General features: G+C 34.0%; 1 protein-coding gene across 2 annotated transcripts in view; it reads right to left on the bottom strand.

The window, feature by feature from the left end:
• The window catches only part of Pepck2 (Phosphoenolpyruvate carboxykinase 2), a 66,784-nt gene that overhangs the window by 26,048 nt on the left and 14,356 nt on the right, over positions 1–26,380 (bottom strand). The window contains exon 1 of one of the 2 annotated variants that reach the window (XM_072531753.1): positions 2,722–3,018. The exons of the other annotated variant lie outside the window; for it this stretch is intronic. Within the exon in view, the coding sequence (XP_072387854.1) occupies positions 2,722–2,756 (35 nt within the window). The 5' untranslated portion in view covers positions 2,757–3,018. Of the gene's footprint in view, positions 1–2,721; positions 3,019–26,380 lie in introns of those variants that run through there. 2 annotated transcript variants of the gene reach the window in all.

A 26,380-nucleotide genomic window follows, 5' to 3' on the forward strand; every position in this document is an offset into this window, starting at 1 on the left:
ACATCCCCATAAATACATCCCACTAGTAAAAGCAACACTGCACTCGTCAACAACAACTGTCACAATAAAAAATTAGTTTACTGAGAACTGTTCAACAGTCAAAAGGATTACACCAAGGACACGGGCTGGCACCGACACTATTCATCCTGTCTCTTAAATATGTAATAAGACAGTTGAATATAGAAAGATCTTTTCTCCTAATAAATAAATGAATACAGATTGCTGCCTATGCCGATGACTTGCATTATGTCTCGCAGAACGGAAGGTGCAGATTTTGCCTTTTCGCTGGTAGCAGAACGTTTGGCGGTGGCAGTTTTTTTCATTTTAGTTGTTCCTCTAGCTTTCAATTTTCTCCTGAACTAAGCTTTGTCGATCCAGAACACAATGAGATAGACGCTAACTTGAAGATCCTGATGGTCCTTTTCCCTTTCTTTACACCAATGATCCAGTAGCAACTGCAGCTTTTAAATATTTTTTGATGAACGGTGCAACTTTTTCCACCTACTTTGTAATTTGTAGCGATATATTTCTCGATAGCTTGAAGATAAGAGGCACCTCTTTTTGGATTTTTTGCCTTCTTTTTATTTTTTGATGGTGAAGGTGTTGTGGCGTTGCATATTTCGACGTAGCCAAAGTGGCTGATGATTGGTTTTCTATATTTCAGAATTTCACAAAGTATTAACTATGATAAATCCGTAAAATAGTTTCGAAACACAATTCAGATTTCTGCCTTAATCTGAGCCTTCTAAAAATTGCAAGGCAAAACAGACGTTGATAAAGATGTTAATAGAGACATGGGGAATCTAAAATTTGCATTCCACGACATGTCTCCTCAACTAAGCAGAAATCCTTAGCGAATTGGTTTCTTGTACTCATACAGAGTAGATCCGAATAAAATGAAAAAGACAGTCAAGATTTGATTTCACGTACAAAGTGTCTATGTATCTGTTTATACGTATTTCGCCCATAGGGCTCATCAGAACAGATATTCATAGGCGTTCTCAACGTGAAAAATAAATATTTTCTGTCTTTAAGAAGCAACAGTAAAATGGCTTCGATATGGACGCAATAGTCATCATATTAACTATGAATCCAAAACAATCTATTTGCAATCAAGTCTAGGACTTAAGTCTTATTTGCACAATTTTCAATCAAAACTCACATAAGATACAAGGCGTAACGTTCAGGAGACTGATTTAAATAGCTACGTCTGACTTTTTAAACTCGATAGGCACGAGACTGAGATAAATTAAAAACCTAATTTTTGGGCCCCAAAAATTATGGGCCCTAGGCATAGGTTGCTTAGGCCTTAGTCCGCCCCTGGTAACCATGTTTAATTAATGTTTTTAAATATAGTATGTATGTTGAAACTACATATATTATACAATACGAAATACGAAACTTATGCTTGAAATACGTCATCTTATTAAACTAGATGACGTATTTCATACGAACTATTAGCACAAACTACAAATGGATTTTTTACCACACTAGCATAGATAAATATGGACGTACTCTAGATAAGATACAAACAGGTTGCGGTTTATTTAGAATTTTTTGCTACCATCGATTATTATATTACTTTATACAAATAAACTAAATGGGGAAATTCTCGATTAATCTGATGCAACAATGAAATTTTTTTGCTGTGTGAAGTCATTTTTCACAATCGTTAGGTATACATTATATACACTATAAAATTATTCGAATTATTAACGTGATGACGAAATTCACACCACAAGAAAAATAGAGAAAAAGCGGAACTCTAAGAAAGACTCTGTTTTATAGACTACTGAAATTACTAATTTAACAGATTTTTAAATCAATCACAGTGCTGGTGGGCGTATTGGCATATAATATATCCTACTCAAACCCGCAGATAATAAAAATGAATGGTGTTTGTATGTGAAACTACTTGATATTATGTCCTAATATACTAGAATAAAATTGTATTCTTTATAAAATATAAGATATAATCGAAAAAATTAATCTAATCGTCAGTAAAAGAACAATGACTGACAAGAGCATAAAGAAAGCACAAAGTAATCGCAAAAGTACATAGTTTGTACTACCGGACAAAAATAGTCGTGAACATTAGTGAGAGAAGAAACCGAAATAAACCAAGGAGTGAGACATGGTTGCAACCTTTCCCCATCGTTTTTAACTTATACATTGAAGACGTCCTCAAGAACTGGAAATCATTAAAATATTGTAGTATACAACTCGATCGAAATACTCATCTAAGCGCCGTATTATTTGTAAACGACAAAATTATAGTACAAGAAACAGAACAAAACGACAGCTAGCAGTTGCGGGCATGTTATGTCCGAAGACGAACGATGCACAAACCAGGCGTTAAACTATGTTCCATAGAATACAAGAAAAAGAGAAAGACCAACATTAAAATGGAGAGAATGAATCAGAGAAATAATGAGAAATAGAGTCATAAATGAGGATAACATCGAAAGAGGTGGATATTGAAATGCGGCATGCTGAAGAGGCTGTAGGACCCCGGTAGACATATAAGAAAAAGATAATTATTAGAACATTAATAAAGCTTTATATGTGGTGATATATATGGCCCACGTGTAGGTTTTAAGTGATCAATAAAATATCCTGATGTTTCAGAATACGGATATTAAAAAAGTAAGTGTCCAAAAGAAAATATTTAAAATAATTTTTTTTGTAAAAATATTTTCGAACTTAAAACAAAAAACTTACCCATTGTTCACAGGTGTGGCAACTAATGCGGGCATTTTTACACAAAAATTTTAAAACTCAAATTCGAAATTAAGTATAAGACTTATGGTACATACAATAATACCCAAAGATGTATTTTAGGTATATTTTATCGCACTTCGACACAAAACAGTCGAGCCTGTGGTATTTTGCAACTATTTTTCTGTAATTAGCCAGAATTATAGCGACAGAAATATAACAAAGAAAAAATTAGATAAAAATGAATACAAATATCTTTGGGTATATACCCTGTAACTAATATTCAAGTTGAAAAATCAATTGATATTGCAACAATACCCTACTATAGCTTTCTTTATATGGAAAAACGGTCCCCTCAGTTTTGGAGGGGACTTTCATAATATGACGTCGAACAGTAGCGTCACACAAAGTTCTTCCTATTATTCGTTATCAGTTTCAGCGATTATTTCAACCTATCGGCGATCGACCTTCAGAACATGATCAAACCGAACAGTCGTTGCAACATTTATTTTTATTAATTTTTAGAGAAATTTATTGTTTAGTATTTATTGTTTACCAGTTAAATTTACTTGAATAAATATAAAGTGTTATATTCATTTTTCATTCAGTCATTTTTTCAGAAAGTCGTATTAATTGATAAAAAATCTCTTTTTTAATGGTTTAAATTTTAATTATTAAAAAAATGCCTGCTGTTTGTTGTTTTCCAGAATTATTTTTGATTATCTTCTTCTTTGGTCTTTCAAATCTACTTTTTTGATATTTTTTTCAATTGCTTGTACTGGCAAAAATCTTATGTCCCTTAAACGATGTCTCCGTTTTTTTTTTGAAACTGTATTCGTGAAGTAATTTCTTTCTGTTTCAGTATGATCTTCACTCTAAAATAATTATTTCTTACCAGTATGATTTTCTATCATGCAAATTCATGAAAAGCGAGAAATGCACTATTATTCTGAAAGGAAGTGCCTGGAATACTACGGTCACGTATCCATTCCCACGATGCCTTACAGAGGGATTTCGACAAGCCAATTCGAAGTTCTCTCTGCATAGATTCCATCTTTGGTGGATTATCGATTTTTCTCACATGGATAATGAAATAAAAAGACATTTTTAAAGGTGAAAAATGTCCAGCCACGAGTGTAAATTCTTAGAATAGGAGCAGAGCCCCGGCAAAGGCTTACATTTCCTTTTGTCTTGATATGGGCATTTTCAGTTTAGTTATCCAATAGTCAAAATTGTAGATGTTTTGAGGCGGTAAACATATTTATAAACAAGAAGACAATTACATTTGCGCAAGGAAAGGTTCATAAAAGTTTATAAAAGCAAGTCCATAAAAAGTCTGTAATAGCTTATACACAAGACGCAACACAGCACAGCAGCTTCCGGTGGTCATCTTCTTCTTCTGCGGGTACCGTCTTCGGTCGAAGCACCCTCGCCTTCGACGACTTTGTTCTCCTCTAGACCATCAGGAACCCATGACCATTTGCCAGCTGGTTTTCTTAGTAGGGGTATGCCTGCGCCTACGTGGTGTTCGTATCACATGCAGTAGGGCAGGGAGTGATCCCGCGACTACTCTGAGGGCCTCAGTAGCTTCTGAGACCGGTGGGTTCGGAGACTTTTCGCTTGTCGAAACAACCAATGTCAGAAAAGGACAAGATATTTGTTTCAACAAGCCACAAGAAGACTCATTAAGTGCAGAGACATCATCAATATAAATCACATTCAGAGGATGTACAGAGATAAACACCTTCTGATCGACCATCTCATCAGGGTCTAGCCAGATCGTTGCTGAAGACAATCAATCAGAAAAGTAGGTACGGTGCCAAAAAAATAGTATCTGCAGAAAAAGATGTCCAGGAGACCAAAATCTTCGATTCGAAGATCCCCCATTATCAGCAATACAGGATAGTTTGAACTATGTATCACGAATCATTATCTAAAAATTCTTGTACCGGCATGTAAGTAGTATTTTGTTTGTTTATAATTTATTAAAATTCAATAGATTATTTCTTACCAATTTGTGGGTTTTCACTTTGTCTGCTAAATCAATTTTAACTATAACCTTTTTTGATGTGTATCTTTATAAGACAGCACACTAATATAGGCTTTTTATAATTTCAGCATTTAATTTACTTTGTACCGTTTGACCTAAAGATGCTTTGCAAAGTGTAGAAAGCGAAACCGGTCGTTTTGGTAGTAAAATTAAATTGATTGTGAGTAAGTCTAATTTTATTTCTTTTACCTATTTTTATTTTTATTTTATTTTTATTTTATTAGAGAACCGAGTTCTACCAGATTACTGATCTGCCGGCCAAACCGGGCCTTTGAGTAGAGATAGGAGGCCAACCACCTTACGAGTTCAAGCTAAAGTACTGATCTAATAAGAACTGCCGATGCAGGTCTTAGAGTATTGATCTAAGACCAAATTGTCCTACCCGTCGGTAACCAAGGTTTGATTGGTCGCTTTCTGTTCCTCGTCCGTATCGAGTAGTCATAGATTCGGCAGCCTCTAACCTAGACTAAGTAGTGACTAGTCTTTCCCTAGGAAGGGCGGAAGAATCAATGGTTTGGTCAACGGCATAAGAATATAGAAGGCAACGAGAAACCACTATATTAAAGATCCCTATGGATATCTCTAGTACAATTATAATGGATGTACAACTCAATAAAAAGTCGCATACTGATCATGGACATCGGAGACCAAGATCCGGCAAGAGAGGTCATTCCCATGACCACAGGGCCTCTCAGGTCGTTAATATGCAAAATCCCTGTGAAATACCCAATAAAACACCTTTAAGAAAAGTCCACACGAATTGTCTGAAGAGGATATCCACTTGGAACGTTAGGACGATGGCTCAATTAGGAAAAATCCAATGCGCAATTAAAGAAATGGAACGCATGAAAATAGAAATAATGGGCATAAGTGAAATGAGGTGGCCTGACTCAAGTTATTGTGATATAGAAGACTACAGAGTATACTATTCAGGATCAGAAAATGGTAAATATGAGAATGGGGTTGGAATTATCACGCATAAAAGTATAGCCAAACAAGTCAACAACTTCATACCAGTGAACGATAGAATCCTCCTGTTACAAATAAATACGTCACCGGTGAACACAAACATCATACAAGTCTATGCACCCACAGCAGACCATAGTGATGAAGAAATATCAGAATTCTACAAACAAATAAGCAACCTTATAAGAGATATACCGAGACACGAACTCCTTATAATCATGGGAGATTTCAATGCAAAAATAGGTAAGATTAGGAGAGAGAAATCAACGCCGGGAAACAATGAGTATCTTTGCAGCTGAGCATGACTTAATCGTGTTAAACACATTTTACAAACTACCGCCTAGACGCCTGTATACGTGGAAATCACCTAGAGACAACGGAGAAGACGTTATTATTAGAAATCAAATAGACTATATGCTTGTTAACAAAAGATATCGAAATAGTTTCAACAGTATTAAAACCTACCCAGGCGCTGATATTCAATCTGACCACAATCCTTTAGTGGGCGTGTATAGAACTAAGTTAAAGAAAATACGGGGAAAAACTGTAAAAAAACATGACATGAGAAAACTGAAATGTAGCGAAGTAAAAGAAATAGTCAGCAAAACATTAAATAGAAAATTTAAAGAAATCGATAATACAACGGAAAGCACAGAAGATAAGATAGAATCCCTTAAGAAAACAATAGACGACATTAAAGACAATTTTATGAAGAACGAAGAAGATAAGAATAAGACATGGATGACGACAGAGATTCTGCAACTAATGGAAGAAAGAAGGAAAAACAAGAACGATAACTCCATGTATAAAACATTACAGCGAGAGATACAGAGAAAGATCAGAGAAGCCAAACAGAAAGAACTGGAGAAAAAATGCCAAGAAATCGAAATTCTCCAAAGTAAATACGACGACTTCAACGTGCATAAGAAGGTAAGAGAAATTACAGGTAAATGTAAAAACAGAAGAATAAGTAAACTTGTTAATGACAATGGAGAGATAATCGTGGACAAAGAGAGTATCAATGATACCTGGAAAAATTACATAAGAAATTTATTTTTTGATGAGAGAGAGAACCAGCCCCCAATACCTACGGAAACAGGACCACCTATACTAGTGGCAGAAATAAGAGCAGCCATAATATCACTAAAAGAAGGTAGAGCTCCAGGACCAGACGGAGTACAATCTGAATTTCTTAAACTTCTTGATGATGAATCTTTAAGAGTACTATGTAAAATCTTCAATAATATCTATGACACAGGCAATATCCCAAAAGATTGGCTACTTTCAGAATTTATTACCTTACCAAAGAAACAGGGAGCAAAAAAGTGCGGAGAATATAGGCTAATAAGTCTAATGAGCCATACATTAAAACTTTTTCTTAAAATTATACATCGTAGAATATACAAGCTATGCGAAGAGAGAATACAAGACACACAGTTTGGATTCATGAAGGGCGTAGGTACAAGAGATGCACTGTTTAGTCTACAAGTATTATTTCAAAGATGCAGAGATATGACTTGCGATATTTACACCTGCTTTGTGGACTACCAAAAAGCATTTGATACAGTTCAACACCAAAAAATGATGGATATTCTAACAAAAGCCCAAATGGATGATAAAGATCGGCGTATAATACAAAATTTATACTGGAACCAATCAGCCACAATAAGAACGAATTTTGGAGGTGAACCAACGGAAATGATCCAGATTCTACGAGGCGTTAGACAAGGTTGTATACTTTCACCTATATTATTTAATCTATATTCAGAGGAAATATTTAGTGAAGCCTTGGAAAAATGCGAACATGGAATACTTCTAAATGGAGAACGCCTAAACAACATCCGTTATGCAGACGACACCGTTATTTTTGCAGACAGTTTGAACAGTTTACAGCAACTGATAAACAAAGTAAATGAAGTAAGTGAAAGATTTGGACTTCAAGTAAATATAACAAAAACTAAATTTATGATCATCAGCAAAAATAAAGTTAGAGACGCTCAACTACTTATCAATAATACACCAGTGGACCGAGTAAAACAGTATAACTATCTTGGAACAACAGTAAATGAACAATGGGATCACTCACAGGAAATAAAATGTTGAATAGAGAAGGCTAGGAGTGCATTCAATAACATGGCCAAACTCTTTAAAAGCCACAATCTTAATCTGGAGATAAAAGTAAGGCTCCTACGATGTTATATCTTCTCAATATTGTATTACGGAGTTGAATCCTGGACACTAACTGAAGCAATGGAGAAAAAACTTGAAGCCTTCGAGATGTGGCTATACAGGCGAATTCTAAGGATATCATGGACAGACAAGATAACCAACGAGACCGTATTACGAAGAGTGGGCAAAGAAAGAGAGGTGATGTATACCATTAAAAGGAGAAAGTTGGAATATCTCGGACATATAATGAGAAACAGCACTAAATACAGATTACTGAAGGTAATCCTACAGGGTAAAGTATTCGGAAAGCGAGGAATTGGGAGAAGGAGAATATCATGGTTGAAGAACCTGAGGAAATGGTTCTCCACAACAACAACGAATCTATTTAAAGCATCAGTCAATAAAATAATTATAGCCAGAATGATTGCCAATATTCGGAACGAATAGGCACTGAAAGAAGAAGTCTTTCCCTGCTGTTTGGGTACTGACCAATATATCATCCTTTTATTTTAATTTCCCTAGCATCACCCGTATTTATTTTTCGCATTGTGTTGTACATATTATATAGAAGTTAATGTTATTTTGTTAATATATTGTTACTATTTGAAGTAAGTAAGTTGAGTAAGTAAGTAAGTAAGTAATTTGAAGAAGGAAGTAAGTAAGTTGAAGAACGGAAAAGCTCTAGGCTCTGACAATATACTGGCTGAATTCCTTAAGTACAGAGGAGAAACTCTACATAGACAAATACACAAACTAATAACACTTATATGGAACGAAGAGAAAATACCAACAAAATGACACGAAAGAGTAATTATCCCCATCCATAAAAAGGGAGACAAAACCAAGTGCTCTAATTATAGAGGCATCTCCCTACTTAATACGGCATATAAAATCTTATTGAACATCCTATTAAGTAGGCTGACGCCGTTTGTAGAAAATTTCATAGGGGAATAAGAAGCCGGTTTCAGAAAACATAGATCGACCATAGATCAGATCTTTACTCTAAGACAGCTGCTTAAAAAAGGATGGGAATTCAATAGAACTATCCATAATCTCTTCATAGATTGCCGGCAAGCGTACGACAGCATTAAAAGGGATCAGATGTGGAATGCAATGGCAGAACTTTCAGTTCCAAAAAAAAAAAAACCTATCCAGCTTGTTAAGTTATGTGTGAATAGCTGTAAATCCAGAGTACGGATAGGTAACAAACTCTCAGAATCTTTCGAAATAAGCAATGACCTGAAACAAGGAGATGCTCTGTCACCTCTCGTCTTTAATGTCATCCTGGAGAAAGTAGTAGTAGCAGCATACCTTAAAACAGAATTACTGACAGTAAATGGACCAAAATTACTACTAACATACCCAGATGACATTGACATTGTGGGAAACACTGTCACCAATGTGAAGGACATTTTTAATAAGGGTAAACGAAGAGAAAACCAAATACATGGGCATCAACAGACAAAAGGGACGAGATAGAATAGGGCAAAATGTGACAATAGACCCATATAACTTTGAAAGAGTGGAGAGTTTTAAATATCTCGGAGCAACAATCACTGCAGATAACGATATCGCAGAAGAAATTAAAGGAAAAATTCAGACAGCAAACAGATGTATATACAGCCTCCACAATACTATTAAATCTAAAAGCCTAACACGAACATCAAAGATTAGAATATATAAAACGGTGATGACTGACCAAAGAAACTGAAAGAAAACTTAGATGTTTTGAGAGGAAAATCCTCAGAAGAATCTTTGGGCCTTATCACGACATTAATAGTAACCAATACCGAATGAGAACAAATGCTGAGGTCAAGCAGATGTATAGAGCGATCGATTTAGTCCAAGAGATTAAATCCCAACGTCTAAGATGGGCTGGCCATGTCCATAGACTCCCTAATAACCGCCTTGCCAAATTAATATGGGAGGAAGCCGCCATAGAAGGAAGACCCTTAGGACGTCCACGAATATGATGGAGAGACAATATATGGTCAGATCTAAGAACAATGGGGCTGCCCACTGACCCAACTATTATGGACGACCGTTCAAGATGGAAGCAAGTTGTGCAGTCAGCCAAAACCCACCCCGGGTTGTAGTGCTACGAGAAGAAGAAGAAGAAGTTATTTTGTTATTTATTTTAGATATATTTTGATTTATATTAAACTTGTCTGATTTTTACTAAGTCTGGTGTCCAACTGAGCTACCCGTCACAATCGTATAAATCGTGGAGAGAGTGGACTATGACCTAAACTGGATAAGCCTGATACATCTAAAGAAGAATCATTTGCTATCTCAAACTTAAAAACAAAAAGTTTATTATGATTTTGAACCCTACTTATTTTGTCTACGTCAATGTCTACATTAGCCTCTTTCTTTGTGATATGTGTTTCATTACAAAGCACATGTTCCCCTTTGTACCACAAATAAGGAAGTTTACATTTTTCTTAGTTTATATAGATACATAGTTACGATTACATAAAGCCAATCGACCTTGAAATACATAAGTTTGGTTATTTAAATATAAATCGATTAATAACAACAATAAAATAGTACCAATAGTATACACATTTGTCAAATATATGTCTGCATCTAATAGGTTTAACACCAACATATTTTTAAAAATGTAACCTTCAAGACTATCTTGTGCTAAATTTCGATTTACAAATTATTATTAAACACGGGATTCTAAGTTCAAGAAAATATTTTTAAAACTGTACGCAATATTTAAGATTGATTACAAAATGTGAATTATATAAATGTACCAGAAAGTTGTGTGTCATGAGACGTAATTTAATATAGTGTGATTAGAAAAGAAGTAAAAAATTAAAAATATTGTTAATCATTTAATTACATCTTACATCATTTGGGGAAAATTTAACGCTACGCATAAAAATAGTAAATGTGTGTAACAAATTCATCAAATAGTACTTTTTCGCAAATTTAATAGTTTACAACATGAGTCTAGGCCAGGGATGGCCAACCCGCGGCACGCGTGCCACTCTGTGGCACGATTGAGTCCTATCAGTGGCGCGCGTAGCGTTTTGGATTAAAACACTTTCAAAAAAATTAAAACTTGAAAAACAAAAAATAATAAGAAGAAACTTGGTAGGTTTACGGAAGTTACGATAGATGCGGCATCATTGCATCCTCTGGCGAGCGATATTGCTGCGATTGGTGCACGTGATCCTAGCTGTCGTAATGTGCAAAAGGACTGCGTTACCCTTGCTTAGTTTATTTTAAACTGCCCCGTTGTATGTGCACATTTTGTCATCGCCCATTGTTTCTTTAAAATTTTAAAAGTATTTGTTCGATATGTCCACGAGTAAGCCTTCGACTTCAAAACGAAAATACGAAGATGATATTGCAATTCGCGATTTTCAACCTGCTTGGGAAGAACAATTTTTATTTACTAATCGTAATACTTCAAAGCCTGTTTGTTTGATATGTGGATTGTCTGTAGCAGTTCCGAAAAAATTTAACCTGGAACGACATTATAAACAACTGCATAAGGACTTCAGCAACAAATATCCTATTGGTTCACATTTGCGAGCCGACTTTATTGAAAAAAAAAAAGAAAACCCTAGCCAGCCAACAGTCACTGTTTCAGAAGAGAAGTGGTGAAATGGAAACTATGGTTAAAACATCATATGAACTTTCTCTGCTGTTAGCCCGGAAGAAAAAAGCCTACTCTGATGGAGAGGAGATAATTAAAAATAGTCTGGCAATATTTGCTAAAAATGTGGGAGATGTAAAGATCAAAAATATGGTCGATAATATTGCATTATCCCGAAATACAGTCATGCGCCGTATAGATGATATGGGCCAGGATGTTGTTTCCCAAATTATAAGTGGATTAAAATCCTGCAAATTCTTTTCTTTAGCGTTGGATGAAAGTTGTGACAACACAGAAAATGCGCAGTTAAGCATTTTTGTCCGTTATACCAGGAGAGGACATTTTTCAACAGCTTAAAAACGTAATCGAAGTCAACAAAGTTGAATGGTCAAAATTAGATAGTGTTTGTACAGATGGAGCTCCTTGCATGGTTGGTAGACTAAAGGGGTTTGTTACATTACTGGAAAACTATTTGGGAAGAAAAGTTTTTAAGTACCATTGTATTATTCACCAGGAAGCTCTTTGTGCCAAGGACCTAAACATGTCATCTGTTGTTGACCCTGTAACACGCTGCATTAACAAAATACGAGCTCGGGCATTGAATCGACGACAATTTCGAGAACTGTTCGCGGAAGAAACGGAGCAAGATGGAGAGTTACTTCTCCATTGCAGTGTGCGCTGGCTCTCCAAAGGAAATGCACTCGAAAGGTTTTGGAACTTAAAGGAGTGCGTCTTAAAATATTTGCAAGAAAACAATGAACTACCCAGTGAGTGCTCGTTACTTAATGATAAAGATTGGCTTTGGGATTTAGCTTTTCTCACTGATATTATGAGACATTTAAATTTATTAAATTTAAGATACAGGGAAAAAATTGTATTTTTCCTACTCTAGTTGGTCATATATCTTCTTTTGTGAATAAACTTATGCTTTTTTGTAACGATTTTGGAGAACAGAGATTGACACATTTCACATTAATGCAGGAATTAGCCAACAAGGTCAGTAGAACTCCAAATTATGACAAATTTAAAAACCTTATATCTATTTTGCTAGGTTCATTCAATACCCGGTTTGAAGATTTTCAAAAAGACAAAATGAATGTTGACCTTTTCATAAATCCTTTTATGAAATACAGATCGAAATTATTGATTTACAGAACCACACTATACTAAAAACCAAATATAGGGAAATTATTTCAACTGTTACTGATCCTAATTATATTGAATTTTGGAAATTTGTACCAGCAAACAATTTTCCTAATTTACACGAGTTAGCTCTAAGATATTGTTGTAGATTTGGTTTAACGTACGTTTGTGAGCAAATGTTCTCTATTATGAACATAATAAAATCAAAATATCGGTCACGATTAACTGACATGCATTTAAAAAATCTAATTCTGTTGGCTAGTTCCGAAATTAATCCCAATATAGATGAATTAATTAAAAAAATACAAGTTCAAATACCACATTAAATAAGTAACTGTTTAATAATTTGAATTTTAGATAATAAGAAAATATTTAAGTTTTTATTTTATTTTTATTAACAATAAAGTAAGTTTTTTGTTATGTTTTACTTATTACGTTATTTTTTAAACCTCCACTATCTTGACTAAACGGAAAAATGTGGAATTTACATAAGAAATACATATTGTACCGTATATTATTAATGTTAGTATGTCGAAAAATTTTAGTGGCACGCCAAATTTTTTTTGTTCTCATATTGGCACTCGACTTAAAAAGGTTGGCCACCCCTGGTCTAGGCGAATATTTTGCATTCAGTATATGTTTGGGAAAGTATTTAGTATTTATTTATACATATTTTACATTAAACATTTTTATTACTGTATTAATTTATGATCTTGTTTAATTATATATTCTAACTACTTATTTACTTTAAAAGATTACAGATTATATTATTTTCTTTTATTCAGTAAATTCTCATGTACAATTCGCTACACAGATAAGTGTTTTTTCTTTGTACAGATACCAGCAATGAGTTGCGCCAGGTATTTTTCGTGATTTTTAAATTAATTGCTTATTTATTCACAATCAAAATATTGTATTTTTTGTTATTATTCTAATCATTTAGCCAGCGACCTCGCTACTAAGTTTTACACAAAACAACATGTATATTTTTTCTAAATATCTTTGCAAAAAATAAAAATCAAAAGAGCTACTTTTAACATTTTAGTGTAAAGCTCTTGATTGATTTTGAAGGAAAAAAGAGAATTGTAAAGAAGTTATTGTCTATAGGTGGAGATAGATCAGACTCTAGAAGTGCTAAAGCTTCATAACGTTCGCCCTAAGAACCGGAGCCCTTTTCCGGATTCCGAAACTAAACTAACAGATGAACAATAAGGTTTTTTTAAGATCGTGTACAGATGAAATATTCGTCATATAACAAATTTGCATCATAAAGCATTTCTGTGTCTGATTGACTTAAAGAACGCATTTGACAGAGTATCAAACTCAAACAGGGACTCAAAGATATAATTCATCTTCTATATAAAAAAGAAGTTCCCTAAGATATCGTAAAAACTATTCAAAGCAACCAAATCAACAAATGGATGTGAGAATAAATGGACAACTTACAGAACCAATAGACATTGTCAATGGAATAAGACAGACATAGAACAAAGCGGACCAGACGTAACACTTCAATACTCTTAGACGTGTGGTCAATGACAGACTTCTACTGCACAATATAGAACTTCTTCTTTATGTGCCGTCTTCTACCGAAGGTTGGCGGCCATCAAACGATAGGTTTCTCTGTTTTGTGCCGCATGTATTATGTTCGCAGCTTCTGGTATTTGAAACCATTCTCTCAAGTTTCTCAGCCAGGATTTCTTCTTTCTGCCCAAACCTCTTCTACCTTCAATCTTGCCTTCCACGATAAGCTGTAGTAGACTGTACTTATCATTACGGAACACATGGCCCAGGTATGATGCTTTCCTCCTTTTAACAGTTGTTAACAATTCCAACTCTTTACCCATTCGTCTTAATACCTCTGTGTTGGTCACTCTGTCTGTCCAAGGTATTTTCAGTATGTGTCGATGCAGCCACAATATAGAACGTCAGTTTATAAAGCTTTTTCGTGCAGTTAATTCAGCTACTCAGATATCAAAAATGTTCCACCCTTTCCAGGATTTTGTTATCTAATTTTAACACTGAGTCTTGGATATTAATTTTTCCGACCACCATCCATTTGGTTTTGTGTAGGCAGTGTAGCATTACACGTGGAGAGAAATACACCTTGCTCCAACTGATTATGCAGGAAAAGATCCAAGGAAAGAGAAGCATAGGGAGGCGTAGAATGTCATGGCTGCGAAACCTGAGAGAGTGGTACGGATGTACATCAAATGAACTTTTCAGAGCAGCCGTCTCAAAAGTCCGAATAGCTATGATTGCCGACCTCCGCCGCGGAGATGGCACTTGAAGAAGAAGGCAGTGTAGGCATTAAACAACATCGATGACATTAAACGTCTCTGTCTGACATCACGCTTAATAGCAACTCTTGCTGAAACTTTAGTAAAGATTTTTGAGCAACCTGGAAAGTGTGAAAATCTTGAAAGTCTGGACAATTTTTCTTGTCAGTATAAACAGGCTGAACAAGTAGGGAACAGATGAAATTCTTAAACTCACTCTAAGAAAATTGCTTGTTTTTATAGCGAGTACAGAACTTCTTCTCCCTCTTGTCGTTTCCTCGTTACTGAGGATCGTGATTTCTTCCAATATTCCTAACATTTTTTTTTCCATTGGTCTCTATCTTCAGCTACTCTGAGAGCTTCGCAGAATGAGTTTCCAGCTGAATTCTTAATTTGGTCGGACCATCTAGTTGGTGATCGTCCTCTTGATCTTCTTCCCCGGAACGTTTCCAGAAACAATTAATTTCTCCAAACTATCGTCACCTCTGCGAACCACGTTGTAGACATATTGTGGACAGTTACTCCACCGGCCCATTCATCTAAAGTCATCCGTATGATATGTTCACCATAAATGTTGAATAAATCAAGTGACAACGCGCATCCTTGTCTAACACCTCTCACGGTCTTGAATTGGTTTGAGAACTTCTAATCTAGTCGTACTGTTGCAATATTGGACTGGTACAGATTTTTAATAAGTGTCACCAGGTGCATTGTTGTGCCCATTTCTATTAAAAATGACCACAGATTTATCCAGCTTACACAATTAAATGTCTTATGGTAGTTAAAGAAGCATATAATCATAGATACTTAAAATTCTCTAGACTTTTCAATGAATTGTCTCAGGTTTAGGATTTGTTCCCGTGTACCTTTATCCTTTACAAAACCCGCTTGTTCCTGAGGTATTTGGTAATGTAGATAAGTTTTTAATCTGTTTTTGATGATATGCAATAAGATTTTACTAGCATGTGTTATTAGTGACAGTGTGAGGTAGTAGTTCCTTTTTTGTGTAGCGGGATATAAATTGAGGTACACCAATCAGATGGCCATTTTCCTGAATTCCAAACAGCGACACAGATAGAATGGATGATATGTAATCATTTGTTACCTAGTAACTGTAGTATTTCACCTGGTATTGAATCAATGTCTGTGGAGTTATTTCTTTTTAGCCATTTAATTGCATCTTGGCATTTATATAGCTCGCCACAGTAATTTCGCCATGTTTCTAATATTTCGTCAGTATCGGTCTTTAGATTACCTTCCTTATCTATTACAGACTACATTTGAGATTTAAATTTCCTCTATCTCTCTTCATATTTGAGAGATGTAATCAGCTTTTTCTTTTCGGCACTGTTTTCTGATTTCTTTCGAATACACTCTGTATTCATCGTTTGTTCCGTATCTAGATTTATGTTCTTTTCTACTTTGAATCACAGTCCACGTATCATTGGATATCTACGGCCTACGGCCCGTGGAAACCGCTGTCTCACAGCATTTTGCAGCCTCGATTACCTTATCTTTGAGATAGATCCAAGTTGCGTCAGGGTAACTATCTACTTGGTCTAAAGAAAGAGCTTCTTCTAGGTTTTGTTGGAGGTCATTGATTTTTAATGAATTTAGAGACATGACTTTTCTTAGAGGTCTTCTTCTGGGGACTTTAAAACGAAGTTGAACGTTCAATACCAGAAGTTGATGATCACTTCCACAGTCTGAGCCAGGATATGTTTTACAGTTGATGGCCGACGACTTCCATCTTGATCTTATTAGGATGTAGTCTATTTGATTTCTTGTTCGTCCATGTCATGTGTATAAGTCATGTGTATAATCTCCGTGGATGATGTTGGTAGAACGTGTTTGTAGTAGTAAGATGTTGTTCCTTACAGAACTCCACTAGACGGTCGCCATTCTTATTTCTCTGTCCCAGTCCATTTTTACCCAGCACTTCTTCAATATTTCCATTAGATTGCCCTACTTTGGCGTTAAAGTCTCCTAAAATTATGATTAGTTCACGATTTGGAATAGCGCTAACAGTTTCGTCTAGACGACCATAAAACCTGTTGATGTCTTCTTCTTGTGCAGCTATTTTGGGAGCGTATATCTGGACACGGTGTAGGATACTGGTGGATATTCTCATTTTTATGGATATTATCCTGTCGTCAACAGTATTATATCCAATTACGCAGTCGTTTAGTTTAGAGGATACAATTATTGCGACTCCATTTGTACTTGTGTTTTCTGAGCCTAAAAAATAGACGACGTCGCCACCAGTTCTTTTAATATGCCCTTTACATCTCCAGTGAGTTTCTGAGAGTCCCAGTACCGAAAGATTGTGTCTGCTATTTCTTTTTCAATTATCTGTAACTTTCCAGGGTTTTCAGGTAAACTTCTTCGTGTAGTTCAATGAAACAAGAGGTTTTAATGATCTTATGACCAACTGCAAGAGAATCATAGTGTCTTGCCTAAATCAGGAAGAAGAAAACTACTCATGGCTCTGTAATTTGGCTGTATATCCAGTTTTGTTTATACTAACAAGAGAAAAGGAGTAAATCCGAGTGATGCAAGAATCTGTATTAATAGAATGAGATTAAAATATCCCCTTACAACATGATTATAATATTAAATTTAGAATGTCAGGTTAAAGTGTATTTTTAAACAAAAATAGATACTATTGTTGAAGAATTAAGTAATTATCTCCTTAGTAACGTTCTTATTTAGGTAATAACTATTGTTTATAAATAATAATTTTTGCAAGTAAGATATGAAGAAACGTTTTACGCAAAAGGATATTTTTAAAAACTGATATCTTATAATAGACGTTAGGCCATAGTTTTGAAATATTGTTTTTTAATTTTGCTATAATTCATTTAAAAACAACATAAGCTTTCTTTAAATAACTTTTTATAAAAAAATTTTTCTGACTTTCTTGTGGAAAGCTATTTTGAAAATATATTTTTCGCACACCAATCTAGACGATGGAGCTTCAAATAAAGAACTTATTTTACATTATTTTTAACAAATTACTCACTTATTCCTAAAAATATAAAAGAAAGAGTTTTCAGAACAACATACTATAGAAAAGAAGAAACATCATTTTAATGATAACATGTAATTGGTCTTTAAAGAGATCATATCTAGTCATGGAAAAACTCATGATACTATAGTCCAACAATCAATTGAAGAGGCGTTACCAGCTGATGTCCGTTTGAAGAGGTTTACTCTCCGGACTCTGGAACTCACGTGAGGCATGGTTATGTGTTGCGTGAAGTTAAATCTAATAAAGTATTAAACATCACTCACTTTTAAACAACGACATGTACATTTTTTGCTAACTTCATTTTTTTGTAAAGGGTTGTACCCTAATATTTTGGTGGCTCAGGCATGTTAACCTGCTTTTTAACCTGATGATGGAATTATTATTCCGAAAACGTTTGTGTTTTTTGATGTAGCCCTTTTAAGGGTTTTTAAATATCCTACATACAAAGATTAAACCTCTTTTTTTTTCTTTAATTGAAGAGGGTGACTCATTGTCAAAATCATAATCAAATACTGCCAACTGTTGGGTAATTCCACAATTCCAGCGGCTCTGTTATTTCATTATAAAGGAGGAACAGCAACATAAGGGAACAATAAATAAAATAAGGGTTACACAAATCGTTACGGAAAAATCAATTTTAGGTATTACCATCAGAGATAAAGTACCAAAACTAGAAAGAAGAAGAAGAATAGGAGTCACGGATACAGTTGAAAGAATAGTCATGGCTAAATGGGCTTGGGCCAGACATGTTGCCAGATTGACGGATGGTAGATGGACCAGAAAGATTCTGGTATGGCGACCAAGACAAGAGGCATATCTAAGCAGAGGACGACCACCGACTAGATGGACGGATGATATAAAGCACAATATCACAAATTGGATGCAAGAAGATAGAAATAGGTAGAACATTTTACGGGAGGCCTACATTCAGCAGTGGAAGCGGCAAATATAGGCTAATTTGTGTTATTTTATTATTTTTTTAGGATTAAATTAATTAAATAAAAGGATTAGATTAATTCCATTATGCTGTCTCTGAAAGTACCTTTGCCATTCCGTGAATTTCTTACTTCTAATATAATTTATTATTTTACTGCGAATCAAATATTGGATACATAGCCAATCAGCAAAATTGTTATTGGAAACGTACGAATAGTTTTCGCATTCAGTGTTTAACTTACCGTTATTGTTGTAATACCTCTGTTCAATTTGTGTACGATAGCTTCTTCTGCATAGCTATGTTATTCAATTTGATAATTTGTTTTTATTGTAAGAAAAAAAAAACAAACTATTAAGTTAAAGTAAGACGATTTGCAGTATATAATGCACCTGTTTTTCGCAATTTAAAAATGGATATAACCAATAGTAGAAAAACAAGTATCATAGCAAAGTATATCGTAGACTAACAAAAACACTACCTTCATGAAGGAAGCTGTTAATCGCTGTTCTTTTTAGAGATTGTCAGTGGCTACAGTTGAACGTATTGTGCGTTAAAAAAATGACAAAAAATCTCTAAAAATATATATATAAAAAATACCATCCGCAGAACTGCACATTCATATTACTTTGATCCAATGGGGATCCAACTCTCAAATCTGTATTAAGTAAAATAGGTTAAATCGCTTATTTAAATGCCTAAAATGAACTGTGAATCATTGGCAATCATGGCAACGTAATAATCTAAAGTCAATTCGGAAATATCGTGCGGCAAAAAGAATGATTTATTATGTTGACGAGACTTGGGACATACCGTTGGCAAAGTTTGGTAATATAAAATAGTAACAAATGATTGGCAAGGCTTTGTTAAAGGTCTATCGTCAGCACCGTCAGGTAAATGCCAGCGTCTAATTTTCGCCTATATTGGTAGCGATACTGGTTTTCTGTAAAATGGTGCCTTGTTTTTATATGGGAGAAAACAGGGGAGTATTATGAAAATATGAACTCCACTTGCTTCGAGAACATTCTCCAGGGTATTGATAGTAACTTTGTCATCGTTTTTGATAATCTTATCACAGCCGCCTTCTTAAACTCGTTCCAACAATGACTGATCGAAAATCCGTTAAGCATAGCTAGCTACGAGAAAAATGCATTCCGTTTCCAGAGAGATGTGGCCAAAGCAGAACTTATGACAATAATTAAAGAGCATCAAGGTAAATATCGTCAATATGCAATTAAAGTAAATTGGGCTCAATTGAGAGGATCTGTGACCTGGAAGAACCTTTGTTCCTTTATTCTTTCCTGTTATAGGTTTAGTTTTAGATTTCAATGTGTTTATTGTTTTAAATGTTGAAATGTTGAATCTTTTTTCGTATCCTTTTAAGGTTTTCTGATAATCCCTTTACATGTGGTACTGTTATTTTCATCGAATATTTCTATTTTATAAAGAGTTTTAGATAAAAAATAGAAATAAATTCTTCTTCTCTAAAAAAGAATTTTCTTTAGAACAAGTAATTTTGCCTCTATCATATAATGATTCAATGATTCCGTTTTTAACATTTATATTGTGGTGCACTTGTAATTTGAATATCTGTTATGGTTAATGAGTTATATTATTTCTTTTCCATGATAAACTTTATCGACTCTTCCTTATCGTTTATACTCATCAGGAACGTGTTTAATAACTCTGGGTCCATGAAACCATATAGAGAACACATGATCTAGATGTTTCCACCGTACTGTGAGTTTGTTTAGAAAGAAAATTTTGTTCTTATTAAAGTCTTCGTTTAACATATTCATGAATTATAAAAGTGATCCATAGCCCATTGCTAAACCAAAATTTTGATTATAGAAATCACTATTTAAAGTACATTTGAAAATGATTAATAGCACAATTTTTATTGCACGTGAGATAAAACCCAATATAACATCATAAAACAGTGGCGGAGATTTTTAAACTAAAATATTCAGCGTTGTTCTGAAAATGTTTGGGTTTTACCTAAAATTTTTAAACATACCAACTTATTTCAATTCTTGTCTTAAATTTTGTAGTCATTTTAATCAACAAATTGTATGTAATCTCTACAGGTACAAAATATTTACAATTTCACAAAAAGAAAGGGTCAATGTATAAGCCCTTAAATTCGCTTATAACGAGGTACATTAGATGTTCCGTGAAATTTCTTTTGAACTATAACCCTCTATAGCGGGGCAAATTTGGTTATAACGAGAGAAAATAAAATCGAAAAACGTGTTTTTTTAAGTTTTTGGCCCGGCCGTGGCTATAAATAAATACCTTTTTAAACGGCCCCGCAATAAACTTAACTGCCGCCCGCAATAAACTTCTTTACAATAAATACAACTGTTTCACATCTTTAGAAAATATGATAGATAGACAAAATATGATACTGGACAATTTAAAGCAGTCAAAAATGACAAACTTCTTCCAATTACAGAAGCAATAGTTTATGTTATCCTTGAAAATACGCTTTATACATGTTGGAGTTGGAAAAAAATGAAAGTACAGATTTTTTGTTTTAACGTATAAAAATTTCTCTTTTAATGTATTTCATTGATAATAAAAGTAAACAACTTTTTTTCAAAAACGCCATTTAAACAATATTTATTAGCATCTTATATTGCTCCGAATGGTTTCACTATAAGAAGTTAATGTTTTAGAAAACTACATAAGTATTCATTTGTATGCAGAGTATTATTGTTGTCTGATATAACGAGATCGGCTTATAACGAGGTAATTAGTCTGCCATTTCAGTTCTCGTTATAGAGGGAGTCTACTGTATTTCTCTGGGAAATGAAGAAAGTGATGAAGATGATGATGCCTCCTTTTTGGAAGAAGACAACGTATGTATTTAGGTATGTAATTATATATTTATATTATTCTAATTATAACTTTATATGATGATAGTACCCGAAATATATTTATTAATAAATTGTAAGGAGATGTCCTAAACCAATATTTAGTATTTTTATAAAAATGAATTTGGGTACGTAATATTGACATTTTAGTTTTTTTATATTAAAGCAATTTTATGTTCTTCGACACCGAGGAGTTCAGTTATTGATTAATCCCTTAGTGTTTGCTCATTTACATTTTATGATCTGAGATATGATCTGATCTATTTGAGATTTGTTCAGACAAGAAGATATCAATTATTACGTTTTTTCTGCATTGACCAACCCTGTATTTAGACCTTTGCTATAAAATTTGTGCTATCAATCATTTTCAAATGTACTATAGCTACAAATAAGCATTTTCAGTACATAATGTTAATAGTTCCATTATAGCTAATCTATTTTTTTTCTAGTTTTTAATGGATCATCATTCTCTCATTTTGTTCTGATTATTTTTTAGTTTTATCTAATGGCACATTTTCACAAATATATCCCAACAATATTGGAAAACAAAGGAAAAATGCATAAATACCGACGACAATTTATTAAGTTGGAGAAGCTATATGTATATCCAAAATTATATAAATTAAGAATGAAACGAAAATACACAAAAACATCAGCGATAAGGACGTCAATTAAAGTAAGGGAAGAAAAACATACCATACAAACCATATTCTCTTTGTTATCTTTTAATATCAATTATTTATATTGTTCTGAAGCTATTTTCTTGTGGCATTTTAAAGTTATTACTATTTAAATTTTAAATTTAAACTTATTTAAAATTAAACAAATAGTATAGTTCTTAAAAATATAGGTAAATCAATAATATAAGTATGTGCTTCAATATTGTTTATAGATAATGAAATATTGATACGTATATTTTAAGAAAAGTCATAATGTAATTCAGAAATACTTAAGTATACAGATATGTAGGACGATTTTATGATTAATAATTTCTCAAGTATTTTATTTAGTTGTAAACAATTCATGGAAATAAGTCATAGGTATTTCAGATTTTAACGGTTGGCCCATTCAAAAGATAAATTATGTATATCTATATTTACTATATCTGATAAAGTTATACCGTGTACCTATGAACCGAAAGGCTGCTCGTTCAAGTGTACAAACTCATAATTCGTAGCTGACACACAGATTTACACATAAACATCATAACAAAATAAGACAAAGTACATTATGGTCCAAATTACCAAAGATAAGTTTAAAACAAAGGTCTTATAAGGCTTAAAAACAACAAACACGTTCAACAAAATAAAAAATGAACATAACTGCGAAAAGTATATGATTAATATTTGGGGTTACTGCTACTGCTGAGCAGAACAAATGGTGAAGATGAGAAATTTTAGGTAAAAGTTAAGAAAGAATGTGTGTAAGGAGAGTAAAGAAGGTAAACAAGGATGAGCTAAAAGAACAAAGATTAAATGATAGGTAAAACCCGAGAAAGACGACGTATTCAGGATACAAATTGACGAAAAAATGAGTTGAAAAATAGAAGGAAATGTTAACATAATTTGGAGAAATACGGCTAGTATGATTAGATATACCTACTGCTTTTACAATACTTAAAAAATTATCATGGAATAAATTTGAGTCCAAATTTGAATATCAAAAAAGTCCTAAAAAGAATAAAAGAAGAGAAAAATATATAAAGAGTGGCAAAAAGAACGTTCAAAATCTTTAAAATTATAAGCTTGTCAAAAAGGAAGCGAAAGTAGCTGTAGCAAAAATTTAAGCAGCAATATTGTCATCATTTCTATACTACAGCCGCTGACAAGGTAGAATAATCACGTGAACGATACGCACTCTTTGAATGTTTCTCTCCACGGTCAGAAATTGGAAGCCTATCTGTGGGAGTTCCTGAAGAGTTTTTCCAGTGATAAGGTCTAACCCAGGGCCTGTTTGGATCGACGTTGTGTTGTATAATAATTTTTACTTCATTTTTTGTGAATCTTTTTTCAGAAAGATCTAGTTAATAAGGTTTTGCGAGTACTCAAATTGTATAATTTTTCCTTCGTCAGGTCCTTGTAGACTTCCATAACGAGTAGTCAGGGGCTTGGGTTGTATCTAGTTTTTGTAAGTATTTCTGAAAAGTTGCATTTTTTCTGTCATTATTAGTTTTTTAGTTCTTTTTGGGCCTTATTGAGGTCTGCACTACTCTGAAATGATTTTGTTATTTGCCATTTTTTTCTGAGCCTTCTTTTTTCCATTATTTTTTCGTATATTGTATTAGAATAGTTTTTATTCGTATCTAGGTTTGTAAGTAATGATATTGAGTTCCATGCTGCTTCCTGTACAACTGTGTTAAAATGTTCTATTGCATGTTCGATGTGTTTATCCATATTTATTAGGATGTGTAACTTGATTTGTACCTATGTTTACTTGACATCTAAAATAACTCAAATTTATTTTATTGCTGTGTAATATGCTCTTCTGTTGTTGATATGTTTTTACTTACGGTTGTAGCAGGTGTTGCGGAGGTTGGGCCTGGGAAAATTTTGACAGCGAGGGAAAATTTTGACGTGTGACGTCACAAGATGGCGGCTGACAGCTGTCAACTGTCATCGTTCAAACGTGAATGTTGCGTCAATTCTTCTTCTTTTCGTATGACATCGTTTAAATGCGAAGATGGCATAAATTCTTCTTCTTTTCGTATGAAAAGGGGAGGGGGTAGCGAATACGTTAACATAAAAAATTAAGATGGCGGCATTGCCAAAAGGACACTAAGCTTGAAACGCCTAAACGGCTCAACATTCAACAATGTGCAAGGTATCAATGGAAATTGGAGGTAGTAACATGTTAAAACAAAAATTAGACGCAAAGACAATGCCAAAAACGGCACTATATTGTTTCTCTGTTGTTATTAGTCAGATTACTACGTGTAAAACGTTAAATGAAAGAGGAGGTGATATCCAATACGTTAACACAAAAAACAGATAGAAAGACATTGCCAAAACGGCACTATATTGTCTATAGTAGGAAAATACCAGGCTGGTTTCAGAGGTGGTAAATCGATAATTTATCAGATTGCAACCCTAAAACAAATTTTCAAAAAATCACTGGAATATGGCATTGATACTCATCACATATTTATAGACTATAAAACAGCCTACGACGTGAATAGAAGAAAAATGTTAAAAGCAATGAAAGAGCTAGGAATACCAAATCAGTTGGTAAATTTAACAAAACTAACTCTTGAAAAAGTTGAATGTAGAGTACGAATTCAGGGGGAACTGTCTGAACCTTTTAAAACAAATAACGGGCTGTGCTAGATAGACCCTCTCTCCTAAAGTCTGTTTAATCTGATTCTGGAAAAAGTAATATGTATATCACAAATCACAACCACTAGTTCATTATATAACAAATTAGTTTATACAGTCCTAATTATAGTCCTAACATATGGTTCAGAGACCTGGACTCTAACAAAAAATAATGAAAACACGTTAGGATGTTTCGAAAGAAAAGTACTAAGGTGGATTTATGGAGCAGTGAATGACAATGGAGTGTGGAGAAGACGATACATCTTCGAACTTTATACAGTATACCATATTGATATCGTAAAACATATTAAGATAGGACGTCTGAGGTGGATAGGGCATGTAATGCGGATGGAATAAAATGACCCAACTAGAAAAACGCTCCTTGATAGACCCATTGGTCAGAGAAGAAGAGGAAGAACTAGAACAAGGTTCCTTGATAACATCGATGAAGACATGAGAACATGGGAATAGGTACTTGGCGGAGAAAGGCGATGTATAGGTACGACTGGAGAGAAATTTTTGAAGAGGCTAGGACCCACGTAGGGTTGTAAAGCCAGAATGATGATGATGATTAAAATTTTACACTTTAATCTTATGCATTATCAATTTGTTATTTGTTAACAATAAAAACAGTAACAATTTATACCAATCCCCAAAAAGCCAAACGCTAATAGTTGCGACCAATTCCGAATGATCAACTTATTGAGCTAGGTCCTAAAACTCTTCTTAAAGATAATTCACACAAGATAATACAACAGATGTGAAAGAGACATTAGCCCCACATAGTTCCGTTTCAGACAAGGATTTGGTATAAGAGAAGCACTTTATAGCTTAACTGTCTTACTTCAGAAATGCAGAGATCAGCAAGATGTCTTCCTATGCTTTATATATTACCAGAAAGCGTTTGATTGTGTTAATCATTCAGAATTAGTAAGATTGTACGTTCGATAGATGAGAATGACCTTAAAATCATAAAGAACCTTTATATGAATCAAGTGGCATCTGTGAGAGTAGGACTGGAATCTACATCATATTTCTTAATAGAAAAAGGTGTACGACAGGGTTGTGTTTAATCTTTACTGTGAAATGATTTTCGATAGAGCCTTAAGTGACACTGAATGCTGATGATACAGTCATAATAGCTGATAGCCAAGAAGCGCTACAACGACTAATAGACAGAATAAACACTGAAGGAGATCGACTGGGCTTGAAGATTAGTATAGACAAGACGAAGGTAATGGTGGTTAGCAGAACACGAAATATGCAATTAAATATGTATAGGAGTAAACA

Source organism: Diabrotica undecimpunctata, chromosome 5 (assembly GCF_040954645.1).
Source record: "Diabrotica undecimpunctata isolate CICGRU chromosome 5, icDiaUnde3, whole genome shotgun sequence".
Classification (NCBI taxonomy): domain Eukaryota; kingdom Metazoa; phylum Arthropoda; class Insecta; order Coleoptera; family Chrysomelidae; genus Diabrotica; species Diabrotica undecimpunctata.